The 15,084-nt window shown below is 33.1% G+C and overlaps 2 protein-coding genes across 2 annotated transcripts; both read right to left on the bottom strand.

Annotated features, from left to right (window-relative positions):
• Positions 1-96: 96 nt before the first annotated feature.
• On the bottom strand, positions 97-10,735 carry LOC134264564 (uncharacterized). Its single transcript, XM_062746857.1, has 10 exons — positions 10,583-10,735; positions 10,424-10,489; positions 7,949-8,155; positions 6,884-6,946; positions 5,007-5,177; positions 4,562-4,583; positions 4,331-4,458; positions 2,640-2,693; positions 682-849; positions 97-427 (listed from the first exon to the last, which is right to left on the bottom strand). Exons 1-10 carry the CDS (start codon positions 10,589-10,591, stop codon positions 353-355), a joined length of 963 nt encoding a protein of 320 aa, XP_062602841.1. The 5' UTR covers positions 10,592-10,735; the 3' UTR covers positions 97-352.
• A 219-nt stretch (positions 10,736-10,954) lies between these two features.
• On the bottom strand, positions 10,955-13,462 carry LOC134264563 (uncharacterized; the record flags this gene model as incomplete). The annotated part of the gene is made up of 5 exons (XM_062746856.1): positions 10,955-11,017; positions 12,620-12,778; positions 12,901-12,930; positions 13,025-13,231; positions 13,370-13,462. Coding segments are annotated over 5 exons (552 nt in total), but the record flags the coding sequence as incomplete, so codon positions are not given.
• Positions 13,463-15,084: the final 1,622 nt, after the last annotated feature.

Here is a 15,084-nt window from a genome sequence, read left to right on the forward strand (position 1 = left end):
TCAAAGCACTAAAATTCCCACCCACCTAACCTAGGATGCCAAAAATTACAAAGCTACGATCCATATCAATTGTGTCAGCTGTCCAGCAAAGTCAAAGGATCTAAATATTACTAATGAACCGATAAAATGTGAAAGGCAAAATGACTAAATTCTCAACGATAAATTATTTTTAAAGTTATTCTTTTCTGTTATCTTTGTTTTCAATTGCTTCACGCTTGAGAGACGGCAATTAGAATTAAAGGGTGAAAATTATGGTTCACATGTGTAATAAATAAATGGGACATAGTTTACATGCATATAAGAAGGTCGCAATTTCGATATTTAAATGACTAAGATAGTCACATTCATTTTTTTAAAAACTTACTTCCCTCTTTTTACAAAGGACACATGGTGTAGATCCACTAACTGGTTTAAGATACGATGGAACCTATAGAATAATTATTTATAATAAAAAAAAGAAATGCGTGTGTAAAAAGGATGGATATAATTAATTATCAAGTTTATCAAGTTTTGTAATCTCTGGTATAATTACGCAAAAAAAAAAACAATGTCCAGGTTTTCAATTCAACAAAATTAAAAATAACACGTATTCGTACAAACAAAAATAGATAAAGAAGAGCAAGATATAAGTTTATTTGATCTCTAAGATTTCATAAAAAAGAAAAAAAATGTTTAACTTACCAATAGTCCATCATTTTCACAGTTCCTGATGAATCGTTTTGCATTCCCAAGGCTTCCATATGATGAGCAGTTTTTACAATGCAATTTGTCATCTTTTTCAGTTTTAACCAAGAATTTAAGGCACCGTAAACACCAACCATGGAAACATTGAGAGAACTTTATAACCGCCTAGACATATTAGAATTAAAGCAAATACGAGCTTTATATTATCATTTACGACCTTTATATTATCATTTTTGTTTGAATGAAGGTTGTCTCTGATATATGATAGCCCGACTTTGTTTGACACATTATTTGAAAGCGGCAACCAAATAGACCAAAAATTTAAATTATCCAGGTTGAGCATCATAATAATTATGTTAATCCTTAATGAATTCAGCACCGAAAAATAAATTTCAGTCTTGCACAGTGTAATGCACATGTATAGAATCCATGATTTTGTACAATTATTTTTTTTTAGCTCACCTGAGCCGAAGGCTCAAGTGAGCTTTTCTGATCAAAATTTGTCCGTCGTCTGTCGTTGTCGTCATTGTTCTTGTCGTAAACTTTTCACATTTTCATCTTCTTCTCAAGAACCACTAGGCTGATTTCAACCAAACTTGCTATAAAGTATCCTTGGGTAAAGGGAATTCAAGTTTGTACAAATGAAGGGCCACGCCCTTTTCCAAGGGGAGATAATTATGAATTCGAGAATAATTAATGGCATTTTAATGGCAAAAATCTTCTCAAGAACCACAGGGCCAGGAAAGATAAAACTCATGTGGAATCATCCTCAGGTAGTGTAGATTCAAGTTTGTTCCAATCGTTATCCCCGGGGGTAGGGTGGGGCCAAAATGGCCGATCAATGTTTTACATAGGAATATATGGGAAAAATCTTTAAAAATCTTCTTCTCAAGAACCACAGGGCCAGGAAAGATAAAACTCATGTGGAATCATCCTCAGGTAGTGTAGATTCAAGTTTATTCAAATCGTTGCCCCCGGGGGTAGGGTGTGGCCAAAATGGCCGATCAATGTTTTACATAGGAATATATAGGAAAAATCTTTAAAAATCTTCTACTCCATAATCACTGGGCCAGGAAAGATGAAACTCATGTGTAATCATCTTCAGGTAGTGTAGATTCAAATTTGTTCAAATCATGACCCCCGGGGCAAGGGTGGGGCCAAAATGGCCGATCAATGTTTTACATAGGAATATATAGGAAAGATCTTTAAAAATCTTCTACTCAACAACCACAGGGCCAGGAAAGATAAACTCATGTGGAATCATCCTCAGGTAGTGTAGATTCAAGGTGTGGGGCCAAAATGGCCATAGATGTTTTACATAGGAAAATATAGGAAAAATCTTTAAAAATCTTCTTCTCAACAACCACAGCGCCAGGAAAGATGAAACTCATGTGGAATCATCCTCAGGTAGTGTAGATTCAAGTTTGTTCAAATCATGACCCTCGGGGGAAGGGTGGGGCCACAATGGCAGATCAAAGTTTTACATAGGAATATATTGGACAAATCTTCCTCTCAAGAACCATTGAGACATGAAAGATGGAACTCCTGTGGAATCATCCTCAGGTAGTGTAGATTCAAGTTCGTTCAAATCATGACCCCCGGGGGTAGGGTGGGGCCTAATGGCCGATCAAAGTTTTACATAGGAATATGTACGAAAAATCAAAATAAGAAAATCCAGTCACACATCAATGTAGATAATCAGGTGGAATCATACTCAGGTAGTGTAGATTCTAGTTTGTTCAAATCATGACCCCTAGGGGGTTCAACTTGAAGCCCCCTCCCCCTCCCCCCTTGAGTAAACTTTCAGTTCTTATCTCATATGTGCTTTTTCCTAGCCAATTGCTCAGGTGAGCGATGTGGCCCCTGGACCTCTTGTTATCTTTTTTTCTTTTACAAATACCAAAACACAGAAATTAGAGTTAACCATTATTATCTATTTAACTAGTAATTTATACCTTTGTTGGACAATAACTGCAATTCAATCTTTCACCATATGATGGACAAAGCAACTGTTAAGACAAATAAAGAACTTTAAGAACATGTATCTTATTTATCTACCCGTTGGATAAATCTATGTTTTACATGTATCCTCGGGTAGATGCTTTATCAATAACACTTCCGGTTTTGACACGATCCCTGGCTTCAAGAATTTATTTTATTGAATCTTTTATTTAGAAAAATTTTGCCCTTATAAAATGAATGATAAATAGCAATTATGTCATTAAAAGCAAAAAAGACTCGTATATGTCGAAGAAGTGTCTTATTTTATCGAGGTGCCTGTATCGGCTACTTGAAGACAGATGTTACCCCTCCCCCCGCCCCTCTTCCTTTAAATCGTTTTCATAGAAATTACATCCTATCAGTTAATTTGTTCCTTTAACATCTTTAACAATGCTTTCTTATATTATACTACGTATGCCTATCAAGTTATATTAATTATGGTGTAACTTAACATGGATCAACAATTAATCTACAAGTAGGACCCTTGCCTTGCCTACCACTGTACAAAGATAAATTTTCACGATCCCTTGATCCTTACACCTTTCAGTAAGCAGTTCGCTTGATGTTAAGCTCCAGCATTTGTCATATAATGTTTTCAAAGACGCATATAACAAAATTTCTAAATTTTGAACACGACCCACTTTCTTTCGAGGCATGTTAACATCAACAGTGCTACGTCATCAAGTTATACGTCATTAATTTGAATTAGAAATTTTTCATGTACTTTCATAGGGAAAGTCTCAATGTTGCGTTAAAACGAAAGTCTTATGTATTGATTGTACATTGTTTTAGCGTCCCTCTCGAAAATTCTTTACTCATATGGAGACGTCACCGTATGCCGGTGAAGGGCTTCAAATTTTGACCTTTACACGGCACTCAAGGCCATTGAGTAGTGAGGGATCTTTATCGTGCCAACGCCTGCCGCTGACACGGGGCCTCGGTTTTGTAGGTCTCATAAGAGGACCCAACTTTCACTTTAAAGTGCCGAGCTCATGGCAAAAAAACAGTTGCTACCCATTTTAACGACTCGGTCAGTAGCGGCCGAGATACGAACTCACGACCTCCCGATCAAGGAGCGAGTGCTCTACCGACTGAGCTACCGTGAACGGTCGAAAGTCTTATGAGATAAATAGAACATTATAATTGTGTGAATTGATATCAATGGGCTTTAAACCACTCGTTGAAAAGGTGTATATTCACTCGCAAGCCTCGCAAATATTCACACCATTTCAACTCTTTGGTTTAAGCCAATATCAAATCAAACAATATAGATATTCTCTATCTATAAAACAAAGTATTCCTAAACATGCATCAAATAGAGGTGATTTTTATACTGGTAAACACGTAGATTATAATGATTGTGAACCAACTTTTATTTATAAGTTTAGATTTTACCAGGATTAATTACTTCGCTACGATGAATTTTTGCGATCAAGCCTATTTCTATCTGTTGTTACATGTAATAGACACAGGGGCATTAATTATAAGGACCAGTTCGTAGCGAGAAATATTCGCGACTACGAGACTCTCGAAAAATTCTCGCACGCAAATAAAAGTGGGTTTACAGTATCTAGTTCCTAGAATATTTTTATGGGAAGGGGCATGATGATCAAGCGTTTAAGAACAAATACGTATCTATTCTTACGTGGCTTATTCTGTCTTTTTCCGTATGTTTACTTATACGTCCTTCTGAAGCATCCCACTTACATGCATCTGAGCAGTCATATGGAGTTTCCGGAATCGTAATCGTGTTTTCATCTTTCTTAGTCAGCTCTGTTTGTACACAAAATCATTCTCAAACTTGACATTATCTTTTTGGTTATTTTAGATAATGTTCATAAGTTAGTACGGATAAACAAACGAATATTTTTCTTACCCTCAAAGTAATTGATATTATTCTGAAATTAAAAAAGAAATAGAGATTAATTATTTTAATGCAGCATTATAATTAAGTTTTCATAATACCTTAAGTATTGCATATATACACATGTACGAGTATATTCTAATTGTAACTAATTAAATAAATACATGTTTTGAACCAGAGATATATTTAAGTTTATTATCAAAGTCGGGATTTAACTAAGTCGCACAGTTTTTTTAAAACAGTGTTTTCAATTGAATTTGGCAAGATTGAAAGTCATTAGGAATTATTTATATCAATAAAAAATCTGCCTTCAGATAAACAGGACACAGTCCTACAAGCCGTCAAGCGCAAGTCCATTCTAGATATCCATATCTCATTCCACAATTGTCACATTATTTTGATCCTGATAATTGGCTTACAGTCTCAAAACAACAATAACCCTTTAAAAAATACTTACCTTCAGAATTCCTTGATCGTCAAGTACGGCTTTCAAACACAGTACAGGAAAACGTTGCGAACAAAGTGAAACGCTACAGGTAGCAAGTCCGTACTCGTTGGAGTTGTCGTACATTTTCATCGTGCAAGGTTTACATGCATTATGATTGCAGACAGTTAGTTCAATAAAAACCTATTTAATAAATTAAAATTTGAGCATAAATTCATATTTTCAAATTCTTATGCTGTACATTAATCGTATTTCGTAATCCTGATATTCTCATGTAAAATTGAATGATGCCCACTTGTTCAATTAGGAAATCACTTTTCCAGTTATTTATGACAGGTGAAAAAAATTTCTTTCAATAAATGCCTTGATATTGTAATTTTCATTATAAAATATTGTAATTTTTTCTGTTTAATGATACGCAATTATTGCAGAGTTAATAACACAAGAGTAATCTTTTTTGGGTTATATAATTTTCGTTCTGAACGGTTGAAACCGTTAAATACTTTTTAACAAACAAGGAAATCATTTTTAGTTCAGCAGAGTTGAAAGCTCAAGTGAGCCTCTCCGGTCTCATTTTATCTTTTGTTCGTCTGTCCATCCATCCGTCTGTCTGTCTGTAAACTTTTCATAATTTTAACTTCTCCGAAACCACTTGGCAAAACTCAATCAAACTTGCCCAAAAACATCATTTCGAGATGGAAATTCTAATTTTTTGTTTAAATGAAAGGTCATATCCTCTTTCAACGGGAGATAATTACGAATTAGTAAAAATTTGGTTGTATGGTTTAAAAATCTTATTCTCAAGAACCAGTGAACTGTAAAAGTTGAAACTTATGTTAACAAGTTTGTTTATACAATGCATCATACCCTCCGGGGGTATAGGGGGAACATAATGGGAAATCAAGGGTTTACAAAGTTTTACATAGAAATTGATACATGTTTTGATTTTTAATATCACAGGGAGATCCCCCCTGCCATTGTTGTATATATGTTAATTGGTGACTCCCATCTTCTAAATGTACATTCTTCAATGATAATCATGTCTTGCTTAGACTTTAGGGAGATCCCGCTGCCATTGTGATATCAGGTGCTCAATAAGTCTCTGTACGTTTTGTCTGGGATCTCCCTAGTAGTAAAGGTAGTTTTACTTGTAATTAGTTGTTATATTGTCATTGATAAATGACAATATTCATCAAACTATGTCATATAGTGTTTTAAGGAAGTAAAAATTCACAAAGCTGCAGGACCAACAGGGAACTGGTTTTCACACATTCTTTACAATACAGGCATTTGTCTAGCATACATGTAAGATAAATGGAGGACATGAAAACCTTTAAAATTTTTCTTCTCGAGAACTGCAAAGCCATATGAGTGGCGAGACAATTATGGAAGCAGCATCCTTATTTAGTGGAGATTCATGTTGTTCATATCATGACGCTTGGAGTAAGGTTGATCCATAATGATTTTTTTACATAAAAATATATCAGAAAAAAATCTTGAAAATCTTCTTCTGAAGAACAGCAAATCCATGATTTGTGACACTAATATGGAATCATCCTTAGACAGTGTAGCTTTCAATTTGTTCAGTCGCAATCCCCGTAGGTACGGTTGGACCATATTGGGTTATCAAGGTTTTGCATATAAATATATAGGAAAAAATGTTTAAAAATATTATCAAGAACAGCGAAGTCATGATTGGTGATATCAATTTGGAAGCATTTCTTTTAGTGTGGATTAAAGTTTGTTCATATCGTAACCATTGGGTAATAGCTATAGAAAAGGATCATAAAACCTGTATATTTGATATGTGCAGCATTATATATTTCATTTGAAAATTAAATGCTCTTCCAATGCAAGGCTTCTCTTGATCATTATCCTTTCAAACTCACCTCCTCCGAGTCACAAGATGAACAGTTTCCTTTTCCTTTTGGAATTTGTAGGTACATTGCTACCTGATGAAAAGTTAGTATATATGATTTTTAAAAAAATTAAATGACCTGAATAAAAAGAAATCTTGTAACTATTCACATCTTTTAAAATCTGATTTCCTCACCTTATAACGTACGGGGTATTCAAAAGAATTCAAAATTAGGAAATAACTATCTTCTTATTGGATATTTGCGACCGTTATTGCTGATTTAATCGTAGCAAACCAGCTTTACCGGCGACGCGTAAGCGTTAAATAAAGTACGTCACAGAGCATTGTATTTTTGTGTCGCACTATTACGGCGTCACGATGAAAAGCTTTTAACCTCGTCACATGTAATGCTCGTTTTACCTCTTCAAACACCAGTGCATTAGCCAATCAAAACGTGTTTTACAAAAAATTGCATTAAAATTTACATTATTGTTTCAAACAAAAAAAAAGTTCTATAAGAATTTTGTTTTTATTTAAACATATTCTTTTTAAAAGTCAATCTCTGATTGTTGTATTTATTCAAAGGCATATTTTATTTTACATTAATCTCTGATTGTTGGTTTCACATAATTTTCATTGTATTTCTATTTTTTCCAGTACTCTTGAGAGGTAAAGAAATAATATGCAACGTACACTCTAAAAAATTAAACAGCTTTTATAGCCAATGTCGTGAAGTTACGTAATAGAATCAACATTTGACATTTATATTTTAATTTATTGTTCAAAATACCAAACTTAAATTTAGTATTCGACGAAACAAATTTTCATAAGGGATGTTGAAACTACAAAGGAAAGGTTTGGTACACTGTAGCAGTTACATGTATCTTATTTGAGAGCTGGATTTACCAGTATGAATAAATTTACTATCATTATTATTAATATATATACCTTAAAACAGATCTAAAAATATATAAATTCGGATATTCTTATACATTTTTTGATGATCTTTTTTTCAAATAAACTGTTGAATGGTGAATGATCAGCCAGATACTCAAAGGAATGAATGAAAGTGTATCAAAAGAAACAAAATACATACAGCAATTGGATCTCCTTTTATTGCCATGTGCATAGCTTTGAGGCACACGGTAGGAATTTCCTTGTCACAAAAAGATTGGTAGCACTTTTTCATCTCCATTGGCAGGTCGAGATACCTTGCTTGTCTTGTATTTTCAGCTTCCAGGATGTACTTTTCAAAGCAGGAGACGCATATTTTGTGATCACAGTGCCTTATTATAACTGAAACCTTTTAAAATAGAAATACATTACATAAAAACTTGTTTTCTTTTAATTGTACTCAAAATGAAAATCACCTCATTCATGACTTAATCTGAAGGGATTACGTTTTTTGTTTTTTTATTTGGGTCTGGGGGCATTTTCTCGTAACCCTAAGGTTCAAAATTGAATAAAAATAAAAAAAATTATAATTTAAAATAGAAAGTAAGAAAAAAAATACTATTAGTGCATGAAAAATTAGTTCTTTTCAAATTGAAGTCCATAACTATTCATTGTCATAAAATCAAAGAACAAAATCTATATATATAACAGAGAGAGAGAGAGAAAGAGAGTTTTCATAGATTTAATAAATAATATTATATAACTTTGTGAAATCCGGTAATCTAATTGGTCAATACGAAGTACTTATTTTTTAATAATGACCGCTGAAAGCGAATAATGACTCGCACAGACTGCCTGGTTTTCACTTTCGCTTTAACAAACATGGAAGTTCGCAAGTTGTAGGTAAGGAAAATTTAAAACATATAGTGAAGAACTTTGAGACTGATAATACAAAACAATTACTAGGATATTCGTGAATATTTTTCGGGAATAATTAGCACATACCATTTCATGGTTGAGTTCGACCTTTCCACTCAGCCAGCAGAGTTTTGAAGCTGTTTGTAAACGCGATTACGGAGACTAAAGAAAATATAGACAAGTATACCATGCAAGATTGTATTTATTCTTAGAAGACATGGGTATTTATATTTTGTCAGTGCATTTGGTCTGCAAGTGTAAACGAGAGCGATTCTCGATCTGGGGGAGGGGGTACTCTGTGTTATTCGGAGATAGATATCTTGCGTCATTATTATGATATGGGAAATTTATTGCCAAAACAATTTCCTCCGAGTAATATTCAATGAATTCTGAAACATTTACATTCAACTTATTTATGGTTAATACTATCTCTGTAAATAATAGGATGATATACATTGCACTAATAAATTTGGGAAATTATTATTTATAAATATATAATAAATATGGACTCAATGCACAGTCAATATGCATTTATAATGACCCAGAATGACAGATATTGACCTCAGATACATGACGTATATCGACCTCGGGCTAGCGCCCTCGGTCGAAATACTACATGTATCTTCGGTCAATATCTGTCATCCTGGGTCATTATAAATGCATACTGACCTACATTGAGTCCATATTTGTATAATAATAATTGTTACCTTTTTGATAAAGTGGGGATGTTTTTTTTAACCCCACATGTACCGAACTTGTTAGTACCGGATAAAATAAACCAAGAGGTCCAAGGGCTTTAACGGGCATATTACTATGAAACTGTACATCAGTTTTTAAGGATCAGTAGAAGTATTAAACAAAATTAACAAATAGGCGAAGCAATAAAATCGTCAAGGTCGTTATTCCGTCAGAAATCCATGGAGCTGAACGAAATGAAATTTTATCTTTAACATATCATGATATACTCAAATACAAAAAAAAAATCAGCTCAATATCTGTAAGCGTTTGGGAAAAAGTAGAAGAGCAATTGGGACAGACAGACATAAAGACGGATTGACAGACGCAGAGGAAACATATAGTCCCCAAGATAGTCTGATACAAGGGAAAGATACTAATAAGCAATCCCCCTGGAAAGTGTGACTCATGGGCCATGAAATTCACTATCTTTGAAGAGGCACCTTTTTTATCACACAAGTACAAGTAATTATGTACTAAGATTATCGGCTTAATACTCTGGATAAGAGGAGGAGATATTCAAAAATTCATCAAGAGTTCATCCATTTTCAAAATATTTCATTCTTTTGAAAATGTGTACCTCGATCAGGCGACCTCATGAAATGAATGAAACGAATATTTAATTAGCACATGCCGTTTCGTGGTTTACTTCAACATTTCCACTCAGCGAGCAAAGTTAACGCTTTTTATGGAGATGACAAACAAAGACATTCATGCTATATATGGTTGTGTAGATAAATTATCGTAAAAGACAATGATATTAAACAATTTGTTATTACATTTCCTCTGATATTGTGAATGAGTATGTTTCTGAGGAGGGGGTACCGATTGCTATTCACAGTTATTATTATACATGTTCTGTAAGTTAAAAATTTATTTCCGAAACAAGTGCCTGTGGAAAATAGACATTGTAGATATTATATTTTTTTTAATATGACCATAACAATGATACCTCAGTTAAAGGTCAAATAATTTCAGCTTAAATTAAATTATAATCCATGTTTACAGAAAAGAAAATATATACCTCATATTTAAAAGTTGAACATCTAAAACAGTCAGAAAGTGTATCTGGTACTACAAATAGTGTTGCCTAGTAAAAAAAAACAGCACATGTAATGTATAAATATGCAAAATACAATATGCAAATTGAAACAAAAAATGTGTCAATTTATTTATTAGTTACCAGCTGCATGGATGACAGAAGTTGATTCACACGATGGTTTAAACAATCCAAAGGAAAAGAATTCTGACAACCCGTCACAGGACACTTCTGGCATTCATTTTCATTAATATCTACAGATAGTATTTTCTTTGGAACGCATTCCCAACATAAATTGTGGATACAATCTCTAAGTTAGGAGGGCTAAGTTGAGAAATGAGAATCATGAATTAAATGTCAGAAATATATACACATATCATGTAACAATTGATCGGAGTGAATTTTGATTTCTCCAATTTTACGAGGAATAAGTTGTCATTCCGATGACCAACGATATTATTGCTACATGGACAAAAAAGTAATTTCTCTGTTAGAAGCCTTACACGCTCAACTACTCTATCTCTTGCAATAATGCAGACCATTTTGTGCCATTGGCACACAGGGAGGAGGAGGAGTCACCTAAGCAAAAGGATAAGTGCACTTAAGTAATACTTAATTGGTACTTTTATGTACCATTTTACTTCAACATATATTACAAAATCGTTCTCTATTGGTAATAGTGTGATACTAATGGTTATTTCTAATTAAAAAGCATGTTAAGCACCACTTAAACCGGCATGGATTTTAAACAATTGAATATTTTTAAATGCCTATGGATACCCTATAAATCCGAAAAAGTCGTACCGAATCGTTTATGTAAATCAAGGGGAATAGATATTTAAATCGATACTTGAACAATCTGATGGTGGATCATAGTCGGGCGCGTTTACGAAATGATATTTCTTGCGCCAAACCTGTTTTTAAAAACATTGAATGAAGTTGTGTAGTTGCCTGTAGCTAAAATGATTAAACTAAGAAATTGGTACTCTTGCATTTGAAAAATTACAATTATAATAGTTTCATTGAATATGAAATTAAAAAGGAGTGTTATAAGACTAAAGTGGCTTTCAATACCTGTTTCATTGTTTGCATGAAGGTTAAAAATGTTTGACACTTTATGAACGACACTAAGCTCTCTTTACCTCCCGACTGTTCTAAAAAACATTGCATACAAACATACATCTCTAAGAGGCACAACTTTAACTTACTGAAACAAAACCTGCCTAAGTATGTTTTACAGTGAACACTTTTGAGGAATGTTTACCTAGGTAGAACTTATGTGACTATCAGTATTTTAAAAAATTTATTCCACACGTGGGTTCAACATGGGTCATACAGGTAAATAGCTCTCATTTGCTATAGGAAAAACATAGTACTTTTTATACATTTTTTATATTTTAAGTACGAGCCTAATCGTGTGAAAATTTCATACGTTCACACAAGTTTTATAAATGTATTATGCGTCTTTTTTCATTCGCACAAGTTTGCACAACGTTAGACTCATATAGTTAACAAATGCTTTGAAAATGAATGACCGTTCTCGATTTAATATAGAAATTGCAAATGTCGGCTGATCCCTACCAAATTGTATAGTTTTGTTCTTTGTATATTCGTGGATTTCAGCGGTAAAATTTGTTGAATCGTATGGTTCAGATATCAATTAATGATTTGAGATGAAAAAATTTTGCTTAACTTGATTGTTTTTTTTTCCACATTTTACCAGGGCCCATTAGTGCACTAGTTCTTTCTTTTTCTTTAAAAAAAAGGTCATAAGACATTTCTTTACAGAGAGCACACAAATGAAATTACTTTGTATCTTTTTATCTAATTGTAAACATATCCATGATTTTTCCAAGCATATCCAGTCTATTGCTATAGCTACATTCTTGTTTAATTCTAGGTTGATTGTGACTTACCAAATTCGAACAGCTTGTCACCGAGCAATATATTCCTGGGTATGCAAATATTTTCCTACTTGTTTAAAATGCGAAGAGAACATAAATATATATTTATGACTATTGATTTTATATTCGCTACTGAATTAACTTAATTTTGCTACGAAAAATATTATAATATATGTAAAATTAAGTCTAGTTAACAATGAAGTGATATTTCATATTTTATAATAATATATCTTACTCTATGAGTATGAATGGTACAATATAGCATTGCTACACCAACCGTTTCCGAAATGGAATTTTCGTACATTTCCATCAACTCTGAGAGATTGAATTTTACATGACAGTCCTCCAAAATGCAAATGTATTCTTCAGAATGGCTAAGTATTTTTTTCAGGCAAAGGCAACAAATATTATGGTTGCACGGGAATAAACCAAATGTCTAAAAAAGAAACACTGAATTGCAAGTTAAAATCTAAATAAAGAAAGAAACATGTATGTACATATTTTTAAAGTGCAGTTTTTAATTGTCTCTCTCAATTTATTACATTGGAATCAACTTACCTTAATTTGAAAACAACAGATGCAAATATTCTGAAAAATAGGTATTGTACACGTCATTTTATTTAGTTGGATTTACATGTACATGTAATTATAACGAAAACATAAATATGAAATGCAGCTTAACCTTTGCAATTAAAAATTTGTAAACATCAATTTTCTCCATCCATCTTATGCTACATGTAGATAACCAAGTGTTTCCTCTTGTGCTGACACACACCGGGCAGGCAAATGCATTCTGGATTTCATGCTTTTCAAAATTGACAATAACATCCATTGATTTCAGACAGAAACCACAGACGTCATGCATACATCCTGACATTTCGAACCTTGCCTACAGAAAAATTTAGTGAAATTCTGAACAATTTTTGTATACTAAATAAATGAGCAAATTATGTATTCTAGAATAAACTATATAAAATATTTCTCTAAAAGTTACTCTAATAAACAATCGATTGTTTATAATTCTAACTTTCCGTTTGCATCCTTGAACTTCACATCGACTGGAACCACGAATTGAAAGCATTGCTCTTTCTCCATGAATTGGCTGTCCCAACTGTCCATCCTAGAGGATAAAAATGACTTCTTTCGTACAGTTACCTTAACCTGAATGTTTAACGTTTTAACTGAAATATGTCATTTATCAAAGAATATCCTTTCCATCTTAACGAAATCTGAAATATTGTTTTTAAATCTAATTAAGGATAAAAAATACTGAAAATGTATGTTACAGAAATTCTACAAAAGCATATAAGTCAAACACGAAAACAAAAACAAAAAATCATGATAATAAGAAGTCGTACAGTGTAATAAGTTGCTGGCCTACAATATGTGACCCATAAGCATATATTTCTAACCGAAATTCAAGTAAAGAACATTTCTGGGAACTTTGTAAATATTCATGTAGGTTTGGTCATATTTTTTACAAGCATCTGCCTACTTTGACTGACACTTTCATTGCAAAATTGTGAAATTTATCTTCTATCGGCCTCTAGTTTTGTCATTTTAAACAAATTGGCTATCTTGATACATGTACATGTAACACATAACGGCTGCATCTTGAAATCTGTTCTGGATTTATAAGGAAGAGATCTATTATTGGAAAAATAGATCAGATGGTACATGTGTAGCACAGCTTATGTAGTACGCAGATTTTTTGCGGAGGTCCCCCTTCCCTCACATAAAAAACCTTTGCTACAGGCTTATATCAAGCTGTATTTTGATTGCCGTATTATTTTGTGATCCTTGATGCAACAAATGATGAAAACGTTATGAAAGGAAATTCGGATCCGCCAATAAATATGATATTAATACGATATACAGATTAAAAATTGAGAATTGCAAATGATTAGAATAGGGATCTTCCTTAGGCCACAGGGAGTTGTTATGTAAAATTTCATTGCAAAGGCTCAAGGGTTTCTCTAGATATTGCGCGAAAACGAAAGTGTTATAACAGACAGAATTTGCAAATTTATGACCTTGACCTTTGACCCTTTGACCTCAAAATTAAGATGTTTCTGTATTAGTCCATAGGGAGTGGCTATGCAAAATTTCATTGCAAAAGCTCAAAGGGTTCTCGAGATATCGTGTGAAAACGAAGGCGTTACAGACAGATAGAAAGTCGGACGGACGGCTAGACAGACGGACGGACAGACACAAATTAATATCCCCCACTTTTCAAGCGGGGGACAATAAAAAGCCGTCATTAAGACTTCCGAAATTCGTAAAATTGACTTAAGCAAGTCGTAATGTGCAAATATTTTAAATTAAAATTTTTTATATCAATATTACGTTCACTTAACTGATTTACAGTGCATTTAAAGTTACAATAATTTATTTCATATAATTTTGAAATTATATATCAGAGAATGTTTGTCAACAGCTCTTAATTAAATGCGGTCTTTTACTCTTCGCAAAGAGCGAAAGAGTCGCAGGTAGACAGACAGACAGAAAGACAGAGATATCCTTTTTATGTAATAGGATTTTTTTTAAAATTAAGATTAGGGTTTGCTCAATTTCCAATACTTGATATTGCGATTACGATACTTAACTTAATTAGCGGATTTCTTTCAAGATGGATGTAGGAAAAATCCTGGTGGAATACCCTCCTTAACAATCGCTGAACCAGCCTAATTAATTCTTGAGAGGAGCTAATCCTTGATTGTTACATTTTTTACGATATTTTTA

Source organism: Saccostrea cucullata, unplaced genomic scaffold (assembly GCF_032062105.1).
Source record: "Saccostrea cucullata isolate Sc308-1 unplaced genomic scaffold, CSIRO_AGI_Scuc_v1 ctg10638, whole genome shotgun sequence".
NCBI classification, from domain to species: domain Eukaryota; kingdom Metazoa; phylum Mollusca; class Bivalvia; order Ostreida; family Ostreidae; genus Saccostrea; species Saccostrea cuccullata.

Excerpts from the sequence above, each read along its gene's own strand:
- LOC134264564 (XM_062746857.1), bottom strand. Across the intron at positions 8,156-10,423 it reads GTTCAACTTTTAAATATGAG|GTTTCAGTTATAATAAGGCA; the intron begins GTATATATTTTC and ends CTATTTTAAAAG. Across the intron at positions 428-681 it reads GTGAAAATGATGGACTATTG|GTTCCATCGTATCTTAAACC; the intron begins GTAAGTTAAACA and ends ATTATTCTATAG.